General features: G+C 62.5%; 1 protein-coding gene across 2 annotated transcripts in view; it reads right to left on the reverse strand.

The window, feature by feature from the left end:
• Positions 1 to 902: 902 nt before the first annotated feature.
• The window catches only part of SLC9A3 (solute carrier family 9 member A3), a 45,188-nt gene continuing 26,584 nt past the window's right edge, over positions 903 to 19,506 (reverse strand). The window contains exons 3-17 of one of the 2 annotated variants that reach the window (XM_047730171.1): positions 16,896 to 17,056; positions 14,895 to 14,973; positions 14,124 to 14,301; positions 13,257 to 13,477; positions 12,206 to 12,408; positions 11,691 to 11,780; positions 11,540 to 11,610; positions 10,301 to 10,430; positions 8,217 to 8,332; positions 7,508 to 7,637; positions 7,112 to 7,288; positions 6,801 to 6,873; positions 6,248 to 6,361; positions 5,655 to 5,898; positions 903 to 3,918 (exon numbers count right to left, since the gene is read on the reverse strand). In XM_047730171.1, the coding sequence (XP_047586127.1) occupies positions 3,915 to 3,918; positions 5,655 to 5,898; positions 6,248 to 6,361; positions 6,801 to 6,873; positions 7,112 to 7,288; positions 7,508 to 7,637; positions 8,217 to 8,332; positions 10,301 to 10,430; positions 11,540 to 11,610; positions 11,691 to 11,780; positions 12,206 to 12,408; positions 13,257 to 13,477; positions 14,124 to 14,301; positions 14,895 to 14,973; positions 16,896 to 17,056 (1,991 nt within the window). In that variant the 3' untranslated portion in view covers positions 903 to 3,914. Of the gene's footprint in view, positions 3,919 to 5,650; positions 5,899 to 6,247; positions 6,362 to 6,800; positions 6,874 to 7,111; positions 7,289 to 7,507; positions 7,638 to 8,216; positions 8,333 to 10,300; positions 10,431 to 11,539; positions 11,611 to 11,690; positions 11,781 to 12,205; positions 12,409 to 13,256; positions 13,478 to 14,123; positions 14,302 to 14,894; positions 14,974 to 16,895; positions 17,057 to 19,506 lie in introns of those variants that run through there. The other variant, XM_047730172.1, reaches the window with a different exon arrangement.

Consider the following 19,506-nt stretch of genomic DNA (forward strand, 5'->3'; position numbering starts at 1 on the left):
TCTGAGGGTGTCCTGGATGTGAAGGTGTTCTTGCTAGGGGGTGTGGTGAGCGGCCAGGGCCTACAGGCAGTGGAGCCCAGAGATGCACCCAGCAGGGTGTCGGCTTGGGATTCTCTCCCTCCCTCCACCCCTTCCCCATCCCGTGGGGAAAAAAAGTGCCTGTGACACACGAACTCAAGGATCTTGGGGGGCAGGATCCATCCTGGGTGGACGAGATTCACCTGGGGGTGGGATCTGCCTCAGGGGGACAGGATTCACCTGGGGGTGGGATCTGCCTCAGGGGGACAGGATTCACCTGGGGGTGGGATCTACCTCGGAGGGGACAGAATTCACCTGGGAGTGGGATCCACCTCAGGGGGACAGGATTCACCTGGACATTTGGGGGCAGATGCAATTCTGCCTCCTCCATCAGTCTCATCTTGGCCTTCAGACTGTCCTTGCGTATCTCTTTTAAGCGCTGCGCCCCACCCCCTTAGGTGTCTCGGCCTCTTCCTCCTCCCGCTCTGGCCGGGTGGGTGCTGCTCTGCCCTTTCTGGGCACCTGTTTGCTGTGTGCAGTGATGAGTCTGAGTCAGTGAGCGAGCACAGGTGCCCACCTGTCTGTGCCTGGGAAGATCCAGGTCTCAGGCCCCAGGATGCACCAGCAGTCGTGTCCCCACAATCTCCCTGCACCACCCGAAGGGGCTGCCTCGGACACATGTGTGCACACACAGACGTCAATGTTAACTTTAGAGCCAGAGCACGGTTCGCCTACAGCAGACCGCGTCTTACATTCTCCTGATGTGATTGCTCACAGTTACCACCCAAAGTGCCCTGAAACATCTTTTTTTTTTAAGATTTTTTTATTTGTTTATTTGACAGACAGAGATCACAAGTAGGCAGAGAGGCAGGCAGAGAGAGGGGGGAGGCAGGCTCCTTGCTGAGCAGAGAGCCTGTTGTGGGCTCAATCCCAGGACCCTGAAACCATGACCCAAGCTGAAGGCAGAGGCTTTAACCCACTGACCCACCCAGGCGCTCCGCCTTAAAACATCTTTAATAGACCAGATCATGTGGGTGTGACAGGGTCTGGGCGGGGCCCCTGCCCAGCATGCCCAACGCTGTAAGGCACATTGTTCTGTGATCACAATTACACAAAATTTGACAAAGATTACATTCACAAAATTTGACGAAGATTACATTCATAAAATTAACATATGCAATTTACACCACTCCTAACTTAACATATCAAGTTCCAATGAAATTCTTTAAATCTCCTTTCACGACAGATGACGACTCACTGGCACACAGTATATAAGCACTGTGACAAAATCATTCTCAAGAAAACACAAGTGAAAGAGCAACTCCTATCTTTGTGTTCTTTACAGTCTACCAGAAAGTAGGCCAAAGTTCAGCGTTAAATAAATAGGAATTCTTTTATAATAAAAAGTTTTACAACAGTTTTCCTAAGGAAATACATTCATGAGACTTTGTTTACATTCTGTTTTACAATGACAAGAGTAGCTAGGGTTCTCATTTATGAAGTGTGTCCACATCACAAGCCTGTGTAAGGCTGTCCACGGAGGAAACACCACAGCTCTCAGGAGCACTGGCATGTGGGGCTCTGCTGGGAGCTTTCCCACCTGGAACTGCAGCTCCTCTAGGGCTGCACTCGGCCCTGGGCCCATCCAGGACAGAAAACACCAGCTGAGAGCTGAGCCTCAAGACCCTGGGTTTACTCTTTCTGGGGTTGAAGGACATGCCTGTGAGCCGCTCTCCCTGGCTCAGCCTCTAGCTCTGCAGTGGGGCATGGGGTCCAGGTCCAGTGATCCAGGTGAGTGGTTAAGGCAGCGAGATGCCGGACCAGCTGGGCTGCGGACTCTTCCTGGGGCGCCCTAGGCGGCGGGCCCTAGTCTGACCTGGCTGCAGTGGACGCCTTCCTGGAGGTGTGCTTGGATGCTGTGGCTTGGTGACCAGGCTGGCCTGGGGGCAGTCTGTCGGGTCACTAACCGGCAGGTTTTGTGGCCCCGATAATGGCTGGATTCTGTGCTCACGGAGTGGGTCAGAATGGTTGCACAGTGTGGGGAAGAACTACGAAACCCGCCCCCCTCCCCACCTGTGTGTGTGACTTAGGCGATGGGCAGATCTGCTCTCAGGGTCAAGAGCTTTGTGCTGCTGAGCAGATGCCCCAGTGACTGTCCCTTGTATTTCTCAACAGCAAAGGTATGAACAGCAGATCGCACACTTTCTCGCCAGGGTCTCAGTGTGCACTATGAAAACACTGGAGAGCTATCAGGCCTCGCCCGTGATGGCTGTGACAATTTGCATCAACAGAACTCAGTCACAGTGCAGCACTCTCTCTCCTGAGCAGGGCTGAGCTGGGCTTCTTTAGAAGAGCTTCTAGGAGTGTCCGTCTGAAGGCCCTCATCCCTCTGATCTTTATTACCTCTTCCTCCCACAAAACCCTGTCTGAGCAACAGGCAAGGACGGATGAGGGCCTCTCCTGGATCACTGTGGCAGCCACCTCACCGCACCCTCTCATCTGCTCCCCCCACAGGACAGCCAGACAGTGGTCTCCCTCCAGAGGATCGGGGGGCGGGGGAGGGTGCAGCTCTGCCCAAGGCCATGTCCCTGAGACCCTGGAGGGGTTGAGAAGGGGTCTGTGCTACAGCATTCTCAGGGTAGGCCCAGAGGTCCTATGAAGGTCTGAGCCCTGCTCCAAGTCCCTTGGCTCTCCATGAAACAGCAGGTCCCCGCCCCACCTGGCCCTGGCCCCAGTAAGCTGCTTGCTATGTGAAGGCTCCCTGCATTCAGCTGGAGCTGTGTAGACCTGCCCACATGGCCAGTGCAACCTTCGGACGGCCCGGCCATCTCCTTGCAGCAGGTGGGACAACTAAGGCCAGAGACCAGGTGTTTGGGCATGGGGTAACACCTGGAACCCAGGGGCTGCCACACTGATGCCTGGGCCAGAGTCAGGCCCGTGCTGAGCTCTGGAAGTTACAACACAAAAAGGACAAACGTGTCTGCAGTTGTACCTAAGGTGTCCCTAAGGTGACAGGTAGTTCAGAGAACCAGAAAGTGTACGCTAGGACAGCACACAGGGCCGGCCCCTCGGCCGCAGATTGCTCCTGGAACCTGGGCTCCTGCCTCCCTGGGGGTGAGAGCCAGGAATCCTGGGCGGGCACCCAGTCTCCGTGTCCCTGGCAGTGCAGATGAGAGCGTGGACACAAAACGGCAAGACCTCGAACACGGAGCCCACTTCTGGGGACCCAGGGCCCTTCCTGAGGCTAAGTCAGGGCTGACAGTAACACACAAGGGCCGGCTGGGTTCAAAACCGGGGCAGGCGCCCAGTAGGACCCACGGCCGAGTGTCCGGGCAAAGGCACGGGCCCAGACCGCGCGGCAGCAGGAAGAGGCTCTGCCACGGTCCCCTCCGTCGCCCACAGGGGCCTCTCTGCAGGTGGCTCCCGGGAATTCCGAGGGTCAGGCCCGGTGGCACACGCGGTCCCCCGGGACGGATTCTAAACCCTCACCTAGACCCCGGCCGCGGGAGACCCCGGGGCCAGGGCGTCACAGCGGCGTCTCCTCCTGCTCCAGCGCGTGCGGTGGCGCGTGGCACGAGGGCTGCAGGGACGCGAGCTTCAGTAGCGCGGGGCGGCGGCGCGCGCGGGGCCGCTGGAAAGAGCGACGGCTGTGCACGCGGCGCGCCGCCGCCGACCGCGCATGCGCGCCCGGGAGCCCGCGGCGCTCCGGCCCGGCGCCGGGCTCGCGGTCGGGCGGGGCGGTGGGCGGGGCGCCGGTGGGCGGGGCCTCGGCGGGCGGGCCGTCGGCGGGCGCGGCCGGGCTCAGGGCGCGCGGGCGCGGGGACCGCGCGGGGAGCGGGGGCTTCTCGGCGGCGGGAGGGGACGAGCGTCCGGTCAGCGGCACGTCGGAGCCCGTGTCACCTGCGGGAGAGGACGGCGTGAGCGCAGAGGGCACCTGGCGGGGGGCCCGGGGTGCAGGGGAGACCCAGGCGGCGGCGCTGGTGAGGCTCCCGGGCCGAGCCGGACTGTCAGGCCTTCCGCACAAATCGCACGGAGGTCATGACTTCCTGGGTTGGCCAAAAGCCGGAGCAGGCCTGCGGGCCGGGGGCATCACCGGCCTTCCCAGGTGACTGCTGGCGGCCCCGCCTCTGGAGACCACCACCGCCCCTGCGCAGGTACAGGACTCACAGGGACAGTCCAGGCCCTGGAACCTTCCCGCTAATCTTCCAGGGCGGCTGCGCAGCCTGGAGGGGCCCAACACACCCAGCCTGCGCCCCGCCCCCACTACCTGGAATGCTGCGGGACACTCAAAGGCCATGCCCTGGCCATGTGGCCAGCAAGGTCCACAGTGACAGGGTCGGCTGAAGACCTGCCTCTGCAGCCCCCCCCCCCCCCCCCCCCCCCCCCCCCCCGCGACGGGCTCCCCTACCACAGGCTGCTGCTCCGTGTCAGGCCCGCGGGATACAGCCCCCCTGCGCAGGAATGGTCATGGCCACAGGGCCTCTCCAGACTCACAGTGCCCCGCTCTAGGACAAGCAGGGTTCAAAGAAGAGAGTGGTTCGAGGTTCAAGGAGGTTCAAGGAAGAGTAGGTTAGGGGGTTCAGAGGCAGAAGCCAGGAAGAGGCAGAGGAGCAGCGGAAGCACCAGACAGACGCCCCGCCCACAGGTGTTTCCCGCAAACTCTCAGTCCCTGGAACATCCCGAGAAAGTCGAGAAAGTCGGCTTCAAGCATAAAGAGAATGCCGCCCCAGGCAGCCCACCCTGCAGGCCTGGACCGCCTCTCCTCAGCCGGACTGGTGGACACCCTCTCCAAGCAACCACAGGAGAGAAGAACAAGGAGGTCCTGCTTCGGTTGAAATGCATGGGAAAGTGCCTTTGTGAGAGCCCCTCCTGGGCTGGGGGGTAAGGTCTGCTTCCTGTTTCCTCCCAAGTGCACCCAAACACCCAAAGGAAACGTGAAATGAACCCAAAACTTTGCACAAAGGTGTGAACCCTCTTCCCTACGGAAGGTAAAGTGGGGACAGCAGCTTCTAGGGACCCAGCAAGAAGGCCTGGAAGCCCCTGCTGAACAGGTGCCTCCCCACTACCTCCCAACCCTGCCTTGCCCCTCACTACCCCCTGCCTCTACCCCTGCCTTACCCCCTCACCCCCACCCCCACCCCCTGACTTCTCTCCTGAGAGAGATGCTGGCCTGCTTGGCTGGCTACTGGCCTGCCCTCCACTTCCCTGTACCCTTGCTCTGAGCTCCTCTCTGTATGAGGTTGAAAGGGACCTGTTGCTCTTCTGGATTCACTTCTGTCACATGGACTTTTCACAAAGCCCCAGGGCTTTTAGGGACAGAAACAGTTGTTCCCCTTCCCATGCAGCCCCCACCCAGCCCTGCGCTCAGTTCCCTCTGAGCTCAAGACTTAGATTCACGGGCTTAGCACAGGGGCTAAAGAGATCCTCAAACAGCTCTGGGTCCCGACATCTCGGGGACAGGCTGCGACTCAGACCGACGTCCTAGGGAATGCGCAGCTGGAAAAGAGGCTGAGAAGGAGTAAGAGTTGCTGGAGAGAGTCTGCAGAAGTTCAGGTCCAGAGCCAGAGAGGCAGCTGGCTAGGGGAGGAGCTGAGGAGAGAGCGCGTGTCAGGTGGGTGGGCGGGGTCAGGAGTTACATGTGCGTGGACTCAGGGAGGGTCGTGTGGGGCTGCTCCTCGGGGCCATCAGCCTGCAGAAAGGAGTCCACGGACTTGTTGCTGAGGCGGAAGGGCCCCAGGCGGCGGAAGTTGCCTGGAGAGCAGGGGATCTGCACACGCGCCCTCTGGGAGGGCACCACCGTCTCCCCAGGGGACAGCCAGGGTGGCACCCTGGAGAGGATGCTCAGGTCCTCATCCGGGGAGAACACGGGGTTGTCAATTCCTAGGAGAAAGGGCAGCGGCTGATCAGATTCCCAGCTGAACCTGGGACGGCAGGGAGGGAGGGCGCTGCCCTCGGTGTCTGACGTCAGCTGGTCCTGCCCCCGACACCCAGAAGGTCACCTGGAAGGTCTCTGGGGTTCCAGGCCTTGCACCCCATTCTGTCTCTCTCTGCGCAGCAGGCAGGACACTCAACCGCTTCCTTCTCTGGAGCAGAGACCCTGTGCCCCGCCCCCCCAGAACTCACACCCACATGGACCCAGCACTAGGCCTCCCAGGTCCCGCGGTGCCCATCAGCGACCAATGACCATGCTCACATCTGCGGCCCAGGGAGGGCTGACCCCACCTCTCACCTGACGGGGAGTCTGTGGCCGTGGTGTCTTGTGTGATGTTTGCCAGGAACTCGATCCCCCCACCCATTTCAGCACCATAGTCCGGGGCCTCCTCGGGGTCTGAAAGTTCCAAATCTGGTGGCAAGGGAGGGCAGCATGAGGGAAGGGGACTGGGCACACAGCCACCAGTGTCGTGCCCCTGACTCCCTTGCAGAGCACCCCGAGGGCTGTCACCAGGCCACAATGTCATCACACACACAGTGCTCCCTACACTCTTCTGGGCCGCTTGCTGGCTGGCAGTGCCCGGATGGCCATGTCAGCACAGGGCGGGCAGAGTGAAGCTGCCGCGGCTGGTCTTCCCCCCGACATGGGAGCCAGGGTGCGTGTCCAGCCCTGCAGTCCCCGCTCCTCCTGCAGCAGCCCTCTGCCCAGGGTGGGACCGGGGGACCCCATGGAGGGTCCTGGCTGCCAGGGGGAAGGGTCTCTGGCAGGACAGCACTCTGGGCCCCTCCTGCCCCATCGCCTGTGTCTCTGGGCCCTGCTGGTGAGCACTCCACTGTGCTTCCCCCAGTACCTTTCTCCTTAATGGTGAAATTGTTCATGGGGCTCTCCAGGGGCAGTTTCCCATTGGGAATGCTGCTGTTTCTCTGAGAAACAAAAGGAAACTATTAAAGGGGCACAGCGACACCCAGACCCCGACCGCCCCAGCCGGTCCCAGACGAGCCCCTGCTGCGCTGCCCGGAGCCCTCCGGGGCCCGTCCTGCCCTGTGAGTGGTTCCAGTGCAGAGCGCCCACCGGGCCTGTCCCTCGGGTGCCCTGGGGTGACCCCAAGCCCCAGGGCACCCCAAGTCCCTCTGCCAACAGCCGCGTGCCCCCTGCCCTCACCCGTTTCTGGGCGCGCTCCCTCTTGTAGAGCTTTGCCGCCTTCTTGTTCGGGTTGATGCCCAGCTTGGCGGACTTGAAGGACTCCAGGCGCTTCCGCATGGTCCTGTGGAAGATCTCCTTGTCCTGCTTCTCGTCTTCATTTGGGGTCAGCTCGTGCCGACTGTAGAGATGCTTGTACTGGGGGAGAGGCCGCCGGACGGTCACAGTAGGGGCACCTCGCACGGGCCGCTCCCAGCCTCATGGCCCCACTAGTGTCCCCAGCCAGATGGACGCAGGGGCGAGAGCACCCAGGCACCCAGTGGCGAGGCTGAGCCCCCTCCTCCTGCCAGCCCTTGAGGCCGTCCCGGCGGAGGAGGGCCCGGGCTCTGTACCCCCCCACCCACCCCATGCGCCCACCTCCTGCCGAGGCTTGTACAGGTACTGCTGCAGGGTGTGGTGCGCGACCGTGTCCTCCGTGTCACGGATGCTCCTCCTCCTCTGTTCCAGCGACTGCATGTCCAGGCACACCGCACTCACGTTCTCCCTCCTGCATGGGGGCCGCTGTGATCGCCCACCTGCCCTGCCCTTGACCCCTGAGCCTGGGCGCCACCAACCCTAGGAGGCTGGTCCTGGGACTGACCCCGCGGGAGCCCCACACATACCCAGTGCCCCCTGCCCTCCGCATGCCTCCCCCAGCTGGCCCAGCCCCCGCTGTGCAGCATGACAGAGCAGGAGGCCCATGGCCTGGGCCCCACGGAGGGAGGGGTGGCTAGGGTGAGGCCTCGGCCCCAGATCTCTGTCTGGTCCTGCCAGCACCCTCTCCTCTCTGTCTCCCATCAGACAGATGCTGACATTTCCTACAGGTGCGTTTGTAGCAGGAAACACCTAGATCCTGGGGTCCAGTCCAGGGCCTCGACTCCACCTGCTTATGACTCTCAGGGGCCCCCAGAGGCCCACAGGCTACTGACTGTCCACAGGGGCCCTGCTGCCTGTGACCGGGAGGGCCTGGGATGTGTGGGTCAGGTGAGACCCCTGCCCAGAGCAGCCTCCCGGGTCATGGCGGAAGGGGCCAGGCCGGTGGGGGGGGCCTCTTCTGGCGGAACCCCAGGGGAACGGGAGCACGTACAGGAGGTAGGAGACAGAGGCCTCCACGGTTGAGGGCCGTGGTGTGCTGAAGTCCACGTTGACCATGTTGTCGGTGCTGGGGGAACGGATGAAGGCCAGGGACCCACGGCGCTCTCCCTGTGGGGAGGACAGAGCTGATCAGCCCGCACCGTGGAGTGCCTTGATGCTGGGCGACCGCTGGCCCTTGGAGAGAGCTGGTAAGGCCATGCTGAGTTGGCAGCTGGTGGGTGGAAGGGGAAAATGAAGACAGGACCATGGATCATTCATCCCAGACCCTCAGTAGGCATAGGGTATCGGGAAACATTGCCACTCCCCCCAGACTGGGGAGGTGTCCCCTGTCCCCAATGGGGACTCCCACCCGGCTGCCCTGAGAGGGGAACCCCCAGGCCTCTGTCCAGAACTGAATGAGACTAAGGTTACATAGAGCCAAGCCCAACGTGAACAAAAGTTGAAAACAGCCACTCTCCTTGGGTGGGAGTATGGGGCCAAAGGGGCCACTGGAAGAGAGCAGGGACTCCTCAGGGTGGGCATGGGGCTGGGAGGGCACCAGGGTCAGGGCCCGATGTGGCAGGGCAGGAGGCCCAGAGGTCCAGCCCAGGAGCACATGCCATCCTGGCTGTAGGCAGAGCCAGTCCTGAGCAGGGAGGAGCCCGTGTCGTTGGAGGGGGGCAGTCAGTGTGCTGCTCGATGGGGACACTGCCCGCAGCCTGCATCTCTCACGTGGGGGAGGGGCATCTGGGCGCCCACAAGAGACAGGGCTCGCCAGCAGAAGGGGACGTCACTGTGCACACTGGCAGGACAGCCCTCCTGCCCGTCCATCCAGGCTCAGAGGACACAGAAGCCTCTGCAGAGCCAAAGAGCAGAGATCTGAGCACAGCACCGCCCAGCCCAGGGCCAGAGGTGCAGACAGCAGAGGACCTCGTCCCTCCCAGTGCCTGGGGCTTGTGGGCTGGGGCTCCAGGGGGAGCACACGGACATTAGCTTGGCCGATGGTATAGAGGCCCCTTCCCCTGCGTCCGTCTGTCTTGGAGGGACCCCTGGTTGTGTTGGGGCATCAGGCTGTACGTTTGGTGTGGACAAGCCCACTGGAGACAGGACTCACGCTCCCCTTTGAAGGAACAGATGCTTCCAGGGCCCTGGCTGTGCCCCCTGGATGAGGTCCGTGAGGTTTGCTGGGATGGACGTGCAAGTCCCTAGCTCCCCAGGCTGAGTAGGCCCAGGCTGGTGAGGCGCCAGGTGACCTCGGGGCCCACGGCATACATATGGGGCAAAGGCAGCCGGCTGATCAAGGCAAAGGGCAGGTCACTGTCACACGTGTGCACTGCCTGGAGGCGTGTGGCCCCTGGGGAGGGGCCAGCTGGACTGTGTGTCACAGGAGGAGTCCTGACACCTGCTAGGACGCCTCCCGAGTCCTGACTGAGTGGCTGTGGGCTGGTGCAGCCTCTGAGACAGTGAGGTCCGGAGTGTCACCGTGCAGCCTGTGGGGCAGGCTGGTCCCTCATCCTCATCGGCCGTAGGCTCCCCGAGCCCCTCACTGACCCCACGCTGCTGCTTAGTGGGGAGACCCCTCTGGCCCCTCAGCCCCGAACACGTGAGGTGGATTCGTTTACCTACAGAAGGCAGGTGTTCTGTCTGTGCTCACCTGCAGGGGCCTTAGAACCACAGCCTGTTCGCAGGTGTGTCCCCTGTGACCCCACAGGATGCACGACCTCCTTCCTGCTTTCTCCGTGTCCGTGGCAGTGCGTGCGTGGACATGTGTGAACGTGTGTGCGCCTACATGTCGAGGGGCTCGACTCCGTACGCCCTGCTTGCTCTCCGTCTCAGACCCACCAGACCACAAGCGTCCCGAGGGCCACAGGGAGGCCTCTGTGCCTCAGCTCCCATGGCCGTCCTCCGGTGCTGGAGGACCCAGGAGCTTCACGTGGTGAACTTTGGCAGTCCCAGCGCGCTCCTGCCTGGGCCTCGGGGTGCAGGGCCTTCCCTCCCTGGCCCGCTGCCCCAGACCCCAGCGGCTGTCCGCACCCATGGCGGGGTGTTGCCTCAGCCAGAGACTCTGACAGGAGAGCAGACGGAATGTTCCGGTACCTCAGCCACATAGCTGATAGCGTCTTTCAAGTTGAGCTCGTGGAAAACATTCAGGATCCGATCTCGAGACTTCTGTGCCGACCGTCTCATGAGGATTTTGCTGAGGAATTTCCTATCAAAGTTGGACCACCTGTGGGGGCAAACCAACACGATGTCAGCACGTGGACTGGCTGTGGGCAAGGCCCCAGGAAGGACGAGGACCCTGGCGGCATGTGGGGGGCGTGCCCCTCCCACTGTCCAGACTCGCAGGGACATGGTCTCCCAGGGACTGAGACACAGGAGACAACCCCCCCCCCAACCCTGATTTTCACTTACTGTAACAAGTAAACTCACAAAGGTGACTTTTAAAATAAAAGGAATAACCCTCAGGGGTGTTATTTCTTCATCTGTGCTCTGGTTCTCCCTTCCTATCTGAAGGCGTGTGCCACGAGAATGTACGTCCAATTCTGGATTCTGTTTTCTCATTTAATACAACATGGCTAAGCTTTCCAACTGATTACCTGGCCTTCTGGAAAGGCCGAGGCTGGGTGAGGGCAGGGCCCTGGGGGCCTGGCTACAGAGAAGGGGGCACACATTTTGCCTGCAGAGGCATGGGCTGGGGGAGGAGGAAGCCCTGAGCCCCCACACTAGGAGAGACCCAGGCTGGTGGGAAGGAGGCTTTACATCCAACCCAGTTAGGATACGGCCGGTCCTGTGGGTCAGAAGAGGGGGTGGGGAAGGGGAAAGAGAGGGATCCACTGGGAGGAGGAGCCTGGGGGAGTCCTGAGGGGAGGGGCGCCCCAGGGAAAGGAGGGGATCCAGGATGACGGGCTCTTGAGGGAGAGGGGTCCCAGAGGCAGAGGGTCCCCAGGGGGGTCCTGGGAGAGGAGGGGTCCCAGAGGAAGGACGGGGTCCAGAGGGAGGGGGTCTCCTAGAGGAGAGTGTCCAGGAAGAGAGATTCCAGGGGCAGTAGGGGGACCAGGGGAGGGGCAGTCCCAGGGAGAGGAGGGAGTGTAGGGGAACAGGAATCCTGAGGGCTGGGAGTCTCGGACAGTTAGGCAAGCAACTTTCTGGCTCCTGCTGAAGGCAGAGTTCTTCAGTTAGCGAGTGCTCTGCGAGGCTGCTTTGCGGGGAAGATCAGCGGCTCTTTCTACCCTGTGGTCCTCCCATGAAAGGCAGAGGGAGGGAAGCTGACAGTGGCGAGACACGCCTCCAAATGTCCCCATTTCAGCCCAGCCAGGGGCACCTGCGGCCACGTACTTATCGCGGAGGTAGTTGTGTCCAATTTGCCCCGATATGTCCTCGATGGCTGAGAGGATGTGGTCGAAAGCCTTCCGCAGGAGAGAGAAGTGGGTGAGCATCCCTGGGAGGGACACAGGTGCCCCACCCCCACCCACCCCTGGCCCACTACCCGGCCGTGCAGCTTCTCGTTGAGTTTGGGCTCCCGATGTTCGCTCCTCTTCACCTTCAGCCACTGCACCAGGGGCTTGATGGTCAGGCCCTGGAAGATGGGGGTCCGCCCTGTAGGCAGGCAGGCTCCAACCCGGGGGCCCACCCAGCCCACAGAGCCCCCAGAGCGTGAGTCCACAGCCACCCGCCGGTGCTCACGGACCTGACCCTGCTCAGAGGGCCCCCAGTCAGCTCCCTTAGATTGTCCAAGAGCAAGGGGGGAAGTGGGACATGCCCCTGTGTGCGTCTGGTCCACGAAATATTAACTGGGGCTTCGTCAGCCGGGGCAGCACAGGAAGGACATTTTTAGACCAAATCGTGCTGCATCCCCTGTGGGGCCACATGAAAACCTACAAAACGGCTCCTAGTTACTAAAATAGTAAAAAGCAATTAGGGCCTGGAGGCTGGAGAGGCTGGTCCCTGCATAGGGCCGGCCTGGCCTGGTCGGGGGGATGGGCGGGGCGGGAACCCAGGTACCTGGAAGATAACCGTGAAGAAGACCACAATGAGGGTCGTGCTGACAAACAGGTCCCTCTCCTTCACCTTCTTCTCATCCAGGAGGACGACCAGAGCGAAGGCCACGGCCCCACGCAGGCCGCCGTAGGACATGACCACCTGGTCTATGATCTCCAGCTGCACCATCCGGTACCGGTTCAGGACCCAGGTCTGCAGGACGACACCTGCCGGCAGGGATGCACTGAGCGCCCCCCCCCCCACGCCCCCACTCTCCGGGAGCTGCCTCACCCCCTCCTCGAATCCCCTGCTCGGGCAGTGGCAGTGAGGGTGCCGGCTCCTGCTGAGCATGTCAGGAGAACGCGCCCCACGGCCCTGCTCTCCACACAACCCCCTCCCTGCATACCTGCTCTCTCCCGGCCGCGGGTCCGACCTGCCCTGTGACCCAGGTGGCAAAGGAGGCCTCGTGTCCTAGGACCACTGACCCTGTCTCACTCTGGTGGCCCCCACTGAGGACAGGCTGAGAGCAGGTTGTGGTCCCACCCCAGCCCGTACCCCAATAGTGGGCCACAAGGGTCACAGCTGGCAGCAGGCCCCCTAACTCACGGGAGCCTCCATCGGCTTCCTCAACGATGACATCCAGAGTGAGTCAAGGGGAAACCAAACGGGTTCCCCTAGGTTCTAGAACCTTCCACCCTGCCCTCCACCTATGCTATCACCATCTCAAGGTGACAAGACCAGGAAGCAAGCCTGAAACTTCACTGCAGATACCCATGACCTGGCCATGCTGCGGCTCCCCAGGGACCCCCAAACCCTCCACAGCCTCCCCACAGCCGGTCCCCACTGTCCACCTTCCACTGTCCTCTCCATCCCCACTGCCCCTCCATCGACCCTCACCCTCCAACACACGGATCCCCCTAGCATCCCTGTCATGGTGCCTCCTCCCCCTCCTCCCCATCCCCCATTGTGTCCCCTCCTCCCCGTCCTCCCCACTCCCCTCTACTCCCCATCTCCCCGGCATCCCTGTCATCGTCCCCCACGCCCCCTCGTCCCCACCATCCCCCAGCACCCTCACCAACAGCCCGGTACACAGAGATGAAGACCAGGGTCAGGAGCACAAAGGCCGTGTTCCACTTCCAGATGAGGGGGTTCACGGCCGAGATGCCCAGGAACATGAAGATGATGGTCTCGGCCCCGCTGGCCAGCATCTTCATGGTGTAGCGCACGGTGGTGGCCGACTGCTCTGAGATGTTGGCCTTCACGTACTTCTGGCAGCAGATGCCGCAGAAGGTGATGCTGGGGATGGGATGAGCGCGCTGTGATCCTGGGGGCCGAGACTCCGTCTGCATGGGGCCGTGGCCTGGGTCTTGGGCATGCACCCCCCCGCACTGACCGACCCTTGGCTCGGAGCTGGGCCTCCCCACACCCCAAGACCTGAGCCCTGAGCCACCCAGTGGGCTGCCCCAGTGTCTTCCACACTCCCCTGGCCGCTGGCTCTTGAGTGGGAGGGGCTGCTGGGGCAGATTTGGGTCACAGGGTGTTGGCCAGCCTCCTGCCTGGGGCACCCAGAAGAGGCTGTGTGTAGGCAGAACTCAAGGACAGCTCTGTGAAAACGCCAACTCCTGGTTTAAAACCTGAATAGACCAGATTCTTCACCCCCAGAGTGAGTGCTCGCCCCTCACAGGGAAGTGGGCCGGGCGGACGGGGCCTGAGAGGACCGGGAGGGCAGTGCCCTGGGAAGGGAGGGGCCGTCCCCCTCCTCCCTCCCCTCGCTCACCCCCCATACCAGCAAGTGGCAGGGTGGACAGGGACAGCCCCTCCCTCCCCCCTTTACCCCTCCCCCTCCCTCCTCCCTCCCCCCCCCGCCCCCGCACGCCAGCCCTGCGGCGCCGGACACCGTGCAGCTGTGGTGGCCTGGGCCGTGGGCGTGTGGAGAACTCACGCCAGGATGGCGGACAGCGACAGCATCTCGGATGTGAGGTAGGACAGGTAGGAGATGACAAACACGAAGCCCGGCTCGATGATGCGCACGTGCTTGGTGAAGCGCGTCACCAGCGAGAGCAGGAAGGCGAAGACAACCCCCACCAGCGTGCCGCCCAGGCTCACCACGAAGAAGGACACTGCGGGCGAGGGCGCCGGCTGAACCGCCTGAAAGGCCCTTTGTGGCCGGGTGCGGCTGGCCCGCGTGGGCGCGGCCGGCCGGCTGTCCTTCCAGACCATTCCTCACCGTGGGTTGCCTGGTAACCCCACAGAGGCGCCAACAACTCGGCAAACAAGAGGCCAGTCCTCCCCTGAGAGGCCGGCAGGCACGTGGAGAGCAGGGAGGCCGGGCCCCCTCACCCATCTTGGAGAAAGCCCGAGAAGGCAGCCGTGGGCGGGCTTGTCCCTGGACAGCCAGACTGCCATTGTCCCTGCCCAGAGAAATGTTCACTCAGGGCCACGGAGGACACCAGGTCCGCATCCTCCAACCAGACATTCTGGTCTCATGGGACAGCAGCCCTTGCCTCCCCAGGACCCAATGAAATTGTGTGCCTGAATCACACTGGGGACAGGAGGGAACTCTCACTGAAGCTTCCAAGTGGAAATGCCTTTTCCTACACAGGCTGTGGGTCCCAGAGGCAGGCCTGGTGCCAAAGCCTGGAGGTCGTCCCCATGTTGGAGAGGAGACATGGCCCCCACAGTCCCCAGATGCATGGACCCACCAGCCACACACCTATGCCTTTCACGCAATCCACGCCAGTCACCTTGTCACCACCCAGCGTCACGAAAGATTCAAACACGTTGTAGAGGACCTGGGGGTGACAGAGAGACAAGCATGACATCGGGTCAGCCCTCCCTGACTCGGGCCCCAGGCCTTGAGGACTTGGGCTGGATGGAGCAGCCTGGGGCAGCCACCAAAATTCAGTGAGAGGAAACCGTCATGGGGCAACATGGTCAATAAGACGAAGGCCAGAGATGAGCCAACAGGTGGGATGGGAGAGGCAGAAGAACCTTCCAGAAGGAACCAGAACCTTCAGAAGCAAACCTGGCCTTTTCTGGCACTCAGCAAAGCACAAAGCCCCCCACCAAAAACTCTGTTTTGTTTTCCTAGATGAAGCCAGAATTTCGTTTTTCGTGACTTCACGACTGCTCTGACTCCTGGTTGTGGGACAGGACGTGCATGTCCTCATTTAAACTGTAACCCATCAAGGGGCACCTGGGTGGCTCAGTGGTTAAAGCCTCTGCCTTCAGCTCAGGTCATGATCTCAGGGTCCTGGGATGGAGTCCTGCATCTGCTCAGCGGGGAGCCTGCTTCCTCCTCCTCTCTCTCTCTGCCTGCCTCTCTGCCTATTCATGATCTGTCAAAAAAAAAAAAAAAAAATCTTTAAACTGTAACCCATCAAGATATTCGAGATGAAAAGCTCAACAACCATATGCCAGGCTCAGCCTGGCACTGCTGTGTTGCCCGGGCCTCCTGACGACGTGCCACTCCACACGCCAGGCCGAGGGGCTGCTGTGGGCCACAAGCCCGCCTTGCCAGGTCTGCTTCAGGGGGCCAAGGACCCCAAAAGGCAGGGTGTGCAGCAGGAGGGATGGCGGGCTTGAGGATGTACTGGTGGGGGGGCAGGGCCTGGGCCTCCAGGGCCCTTGAGGGCTGGACCCCGGCTCTGGTGTCTCCACGGAAATGCAGCGGGGGGAGAGGGAGCCTCCAGTAGGCTGTGTGGGGAGCTCCAGGGCTCGGCCAGCGTTCGTGCTTCCACAGAGAAGCGAGGCCAGGGCACAGAACAGCACAAGGTCTGAGGGGCTGTGGGTTACATTTCTGATTAAGTTCCAAATTAATCCCCCATCCCCCTGAGAACCTCTTCTCTGCTGCATTAGAAATCAGGTGCAGCACAGCCTTAGGACTTCCCAGTCTCCTGAACCCTGATGGGACCGGAGAGGGGGTTCCTTGGAGACGCCACTGCTACAGACAGATCTTCGTAGCCTGCTGTGCGTGCAAAGCCCCGGCACGGGGCGAGGGGCTGGTGGGGCCACGCCCCCGGGCCCAGAGCAGCTGCGGGAGACACAGCGCAGCGCGGCTGGCCTGCGTGGGGAGGGCACTCCGTCACCCAGAGCTCACTCGCACGGAGGAGCGCGTGGCCCAGATCAGGGCTGGATTTCGAGAATTCCGAGCCTTGGGCTGCTGAGATGCACCCCCACGTTCTGTGACGCTTCTGCTCCGACTGCGGTGCCTGCAGCCTCGCACCCAAGCCAAGCGAGGGTCCTCCAGTCCCTGCCCACCCGCAGGGGACCCGCCACACTCCCTCCTGAAGAGAGAGCGGCCTTCGCGCGCACACGACCCATGCTCGCCCATCTTCCTTCCTTCGTTCTGAGGAGATCTTGCCGTTCGCCTCTTCGTCGGCTCCCTCCGGGGACTCGGGAATGGGCGGCATCGAGTCTGGACCCAGAGAGGCGTCCTGCTCTGGGACCCGGGCGGTGGGGCTGACAGATGGCTGCCGCGAAGGTGGGAGAATGGATGAGGCGGGAGAGGGACGAGTCCCTCTCTGTGAGGCAAGGGAGGTCGTGGGCCAGGGCCTGGCATGGGAGAACCTGTGGTGGGAGCTGCGAGCAGATCCAGGCCCTCACACAGGCCCGGCCTCTGTGTGTCCTCCAGGCCGCTTCCTCAGCCCTCTCCACCAAGGGCCACTGTGGTCACAGAGTGCCAAGCCCCAGAGCCCGCCCGGCACCCGCTCACCACAGTGACGGCGTCGTTCAGCAGCGACTCCCCGAAGACGATGATGAACAGGACCTCGTTGACGTGCACCTCCTCGAACACGGCCAGGACAGCCACCGGGTCCACGGCGGCGATCAGGCTGCCGAACAGGAGGAAGTCCAGCAGTCCGACGTTCAGGTCCCCTGCGAGACAGCGGCGCCGTCAGCGAGAGCCCTTCGGGGCCTGGAAAGAATGAGGACCTCGGAGCCATGGACACTTCCTCCCCTCGGCCTTGGGGCCTGCCTCGGACCGCTGCCCTGCTGACGGCTCGGTTGGAGGCGTCTCAGGACGGGGACTTGGATTCTCTTAGCTCTGGGGTCGGCCGGCTCTGATAACCTGGGTCACGCTGCCTGCTGCCCTCCCATGGGCTCCCACAGCCTTCCGGAACAGTGGGTCTCACCCCAGTGGGGACTGGCCGCCCCTCTTCTTCCCTCCCCTCCCCTGGGCCGTCTGCCGTCCGGGGCCACAGGGGTGTAAGTGCTGGGGAGGCAGTTGGGGCTTGACGGGGGGCGGGGGGACGGCCTCCCTGTGAAGTGGCTTCTCAGACCGGATCAGAGCCACCAGGACACGCCTGAGGGGAGGAGAAGGATGGAGGCCAGGGAGGGTCAGGCCTCACAGGGTCTGGGGAAACCCTGGGGCCTCCAACAGGAGGGGTTTCCAGGTGTGTCTGAGGAAGAAGAAGGGAGAGGAGGGAGGGAGAGGAAGGGACCGGGGAGGGCAGGTCCTCAGAGCTCAGCCTGACTCGCTTCTCACAGTGGTCCCAGGGTCATGCCGAGAGGCACTTTCCAACTTCTCTGTCCTTCCAGGTCCAACTCAGTCTCCACAGCCGCTCTGGGTGACAGGCACACCCCAGCAGCTGTCCTCCCTGGACAAAAGTTCAGGGAACTGCCTATGGTTGCCTGTACCAGCTCTGTTCGAGACACACACCTGCGCTCAGGGGGCTGGTTGGAGGAAGACCTCCTCTCCGGGCTGAGTGGGCTTAAACAGACCCCAGGGGGCAGTCAGGCCTAGGCCGTGGCAGAGGCCCTCCGGGTTGGGGAAGGTGGAAACCGTGCGGGCGGGACGCCTGCCTTTCAGGGCCAAGGGCTGCCTCCAGGTCCAGGACGGCGGGCTTCCGCAGGAACCTGGCTCCACCTCAGGGCCAGCAGGGCCCCTGAGAGAAGGCTGAGTCTATGGAGAGGGAGGACCCTGGAGCGGGGGTTCCTGTGAGCTCTGAAAACCCCACAGCCTAGTGCCACAGTCTGGGTGTTGAAGTGGTGACAGAGGTTAGAACCAGCTTCCAGTGACTTTAAAATGTCCGTTTTGGAATGGGACTCTCAGGTTTCACTCTCCCACCACCAGATGCTGTGGGTGAGGCGGAGGCGGGAACAGTCCTTTCTGCCTTCAGATGCCAGGGGCTCCCAGAGGCACATCCCCCTTTGAGGTGTTCCTTCCTTAAACGCCTCCCGGCTTGATGGCCTCTCAGCGTCCACAGGCCCTGACAGACCGGTGGTCCATTCTAGAAGCCAGCCGTCCAGGCAACAAGTGCCCCAGCTCTAGGAGCAGCCTGCTCTCCTCCCGGGTGGGAGTCCATCACCCACAGACTCTTCCGGGGCCGGACTGGACTGTGGGCTCCCGACAACCAGCTGTGGGCTCCAGGACCCTGTCTCTACCCCAGCCAAGAAGACCTCAGCTCACACCCCTCTGATGGGGCCTCTCTGACTGACGGCCTGGAGCCTCTGCAGGACCAACCCCCTGCGGGCCCGTCCAGAGGTCCACCCAAGATCCCCACTGCCGGGTCCACCCGTAGCCTGGGCTAGGCTGACCTTTCCTCGGCGGGTGCTCCCTGGCCTTGAGCCGCACCTCAGAGCCCGCCTGCTGGTCTATAGAAACAGCCCAAGCTCCCCAGCCCCAGCAGGCTCCGGCTCCGGGAGTCTGGCGGCAGGACAGACTTGCTGGCCCCTGGGTGCTGTTCTGCTCCAAGACGTTGCCGGATGCCCTCCCTCGGCCAGCTGCGTCCCGAGAGCTGAGCACAGGCCCCCTCGGGGCCTCCTGGTCCAAACCCTGGGACTTTCCCCTGGGCCCAGGGGCCGGAGGGGTCCTGTCGTCTTAGCTACGGCCCAGCTATCTAAAGGCGTCGCCGATAGACGCAACCGAAAGCACCGGAGGCTTCCTCGCCCACGAGGTCTGGCCGGGCGCGTTCAGCCCCGTGTCACCCTGGGGAGTTCTCCGGGTCAGGCCTAGGGAAGGTGCCAAACAGCCTCGGAGACTCAAAGGGGCGTGCAAGTTCCCACGGGCTGAGGACAAAGTCCTGCGATGGCATGTGGGCCAGGCGAGGCGACAATTCCCACCCGGGTCCTTTGGCCTCTTTTTCTCTGCGCATGTCCTTTGTCACCAAGGCCCCAAGGCCCTGACCCCCACGGGGATCGATGTACAGACTTCCTTCAGTCACATGGAAACCACTGTCCGGGCCCACCCCTAGGAGTCTGGTCCACGCAGGTAGGATGTTTGGGGCCAAGGCTGAGCGCACAGACGGGCGTCCAGATGCCGACACCCACTTCTCCATGGTCGCCACCAACGCCAGGAGCTCGTGCTGCAGACCCACGTCACCGAT

This window comes from Lutra lutra, chromosome 5, assembly GCF_902655055.1.
Source record: "Lutra lutra chromosome 5, mLutLut1.2, whole genome shotgun sequence".
Taxonomy (NCBI): Eukaryota; Metazoa; Chordata; class Mammalia; order Carnivora; family Mustelidae; genus Lutra; species Lutra lutra.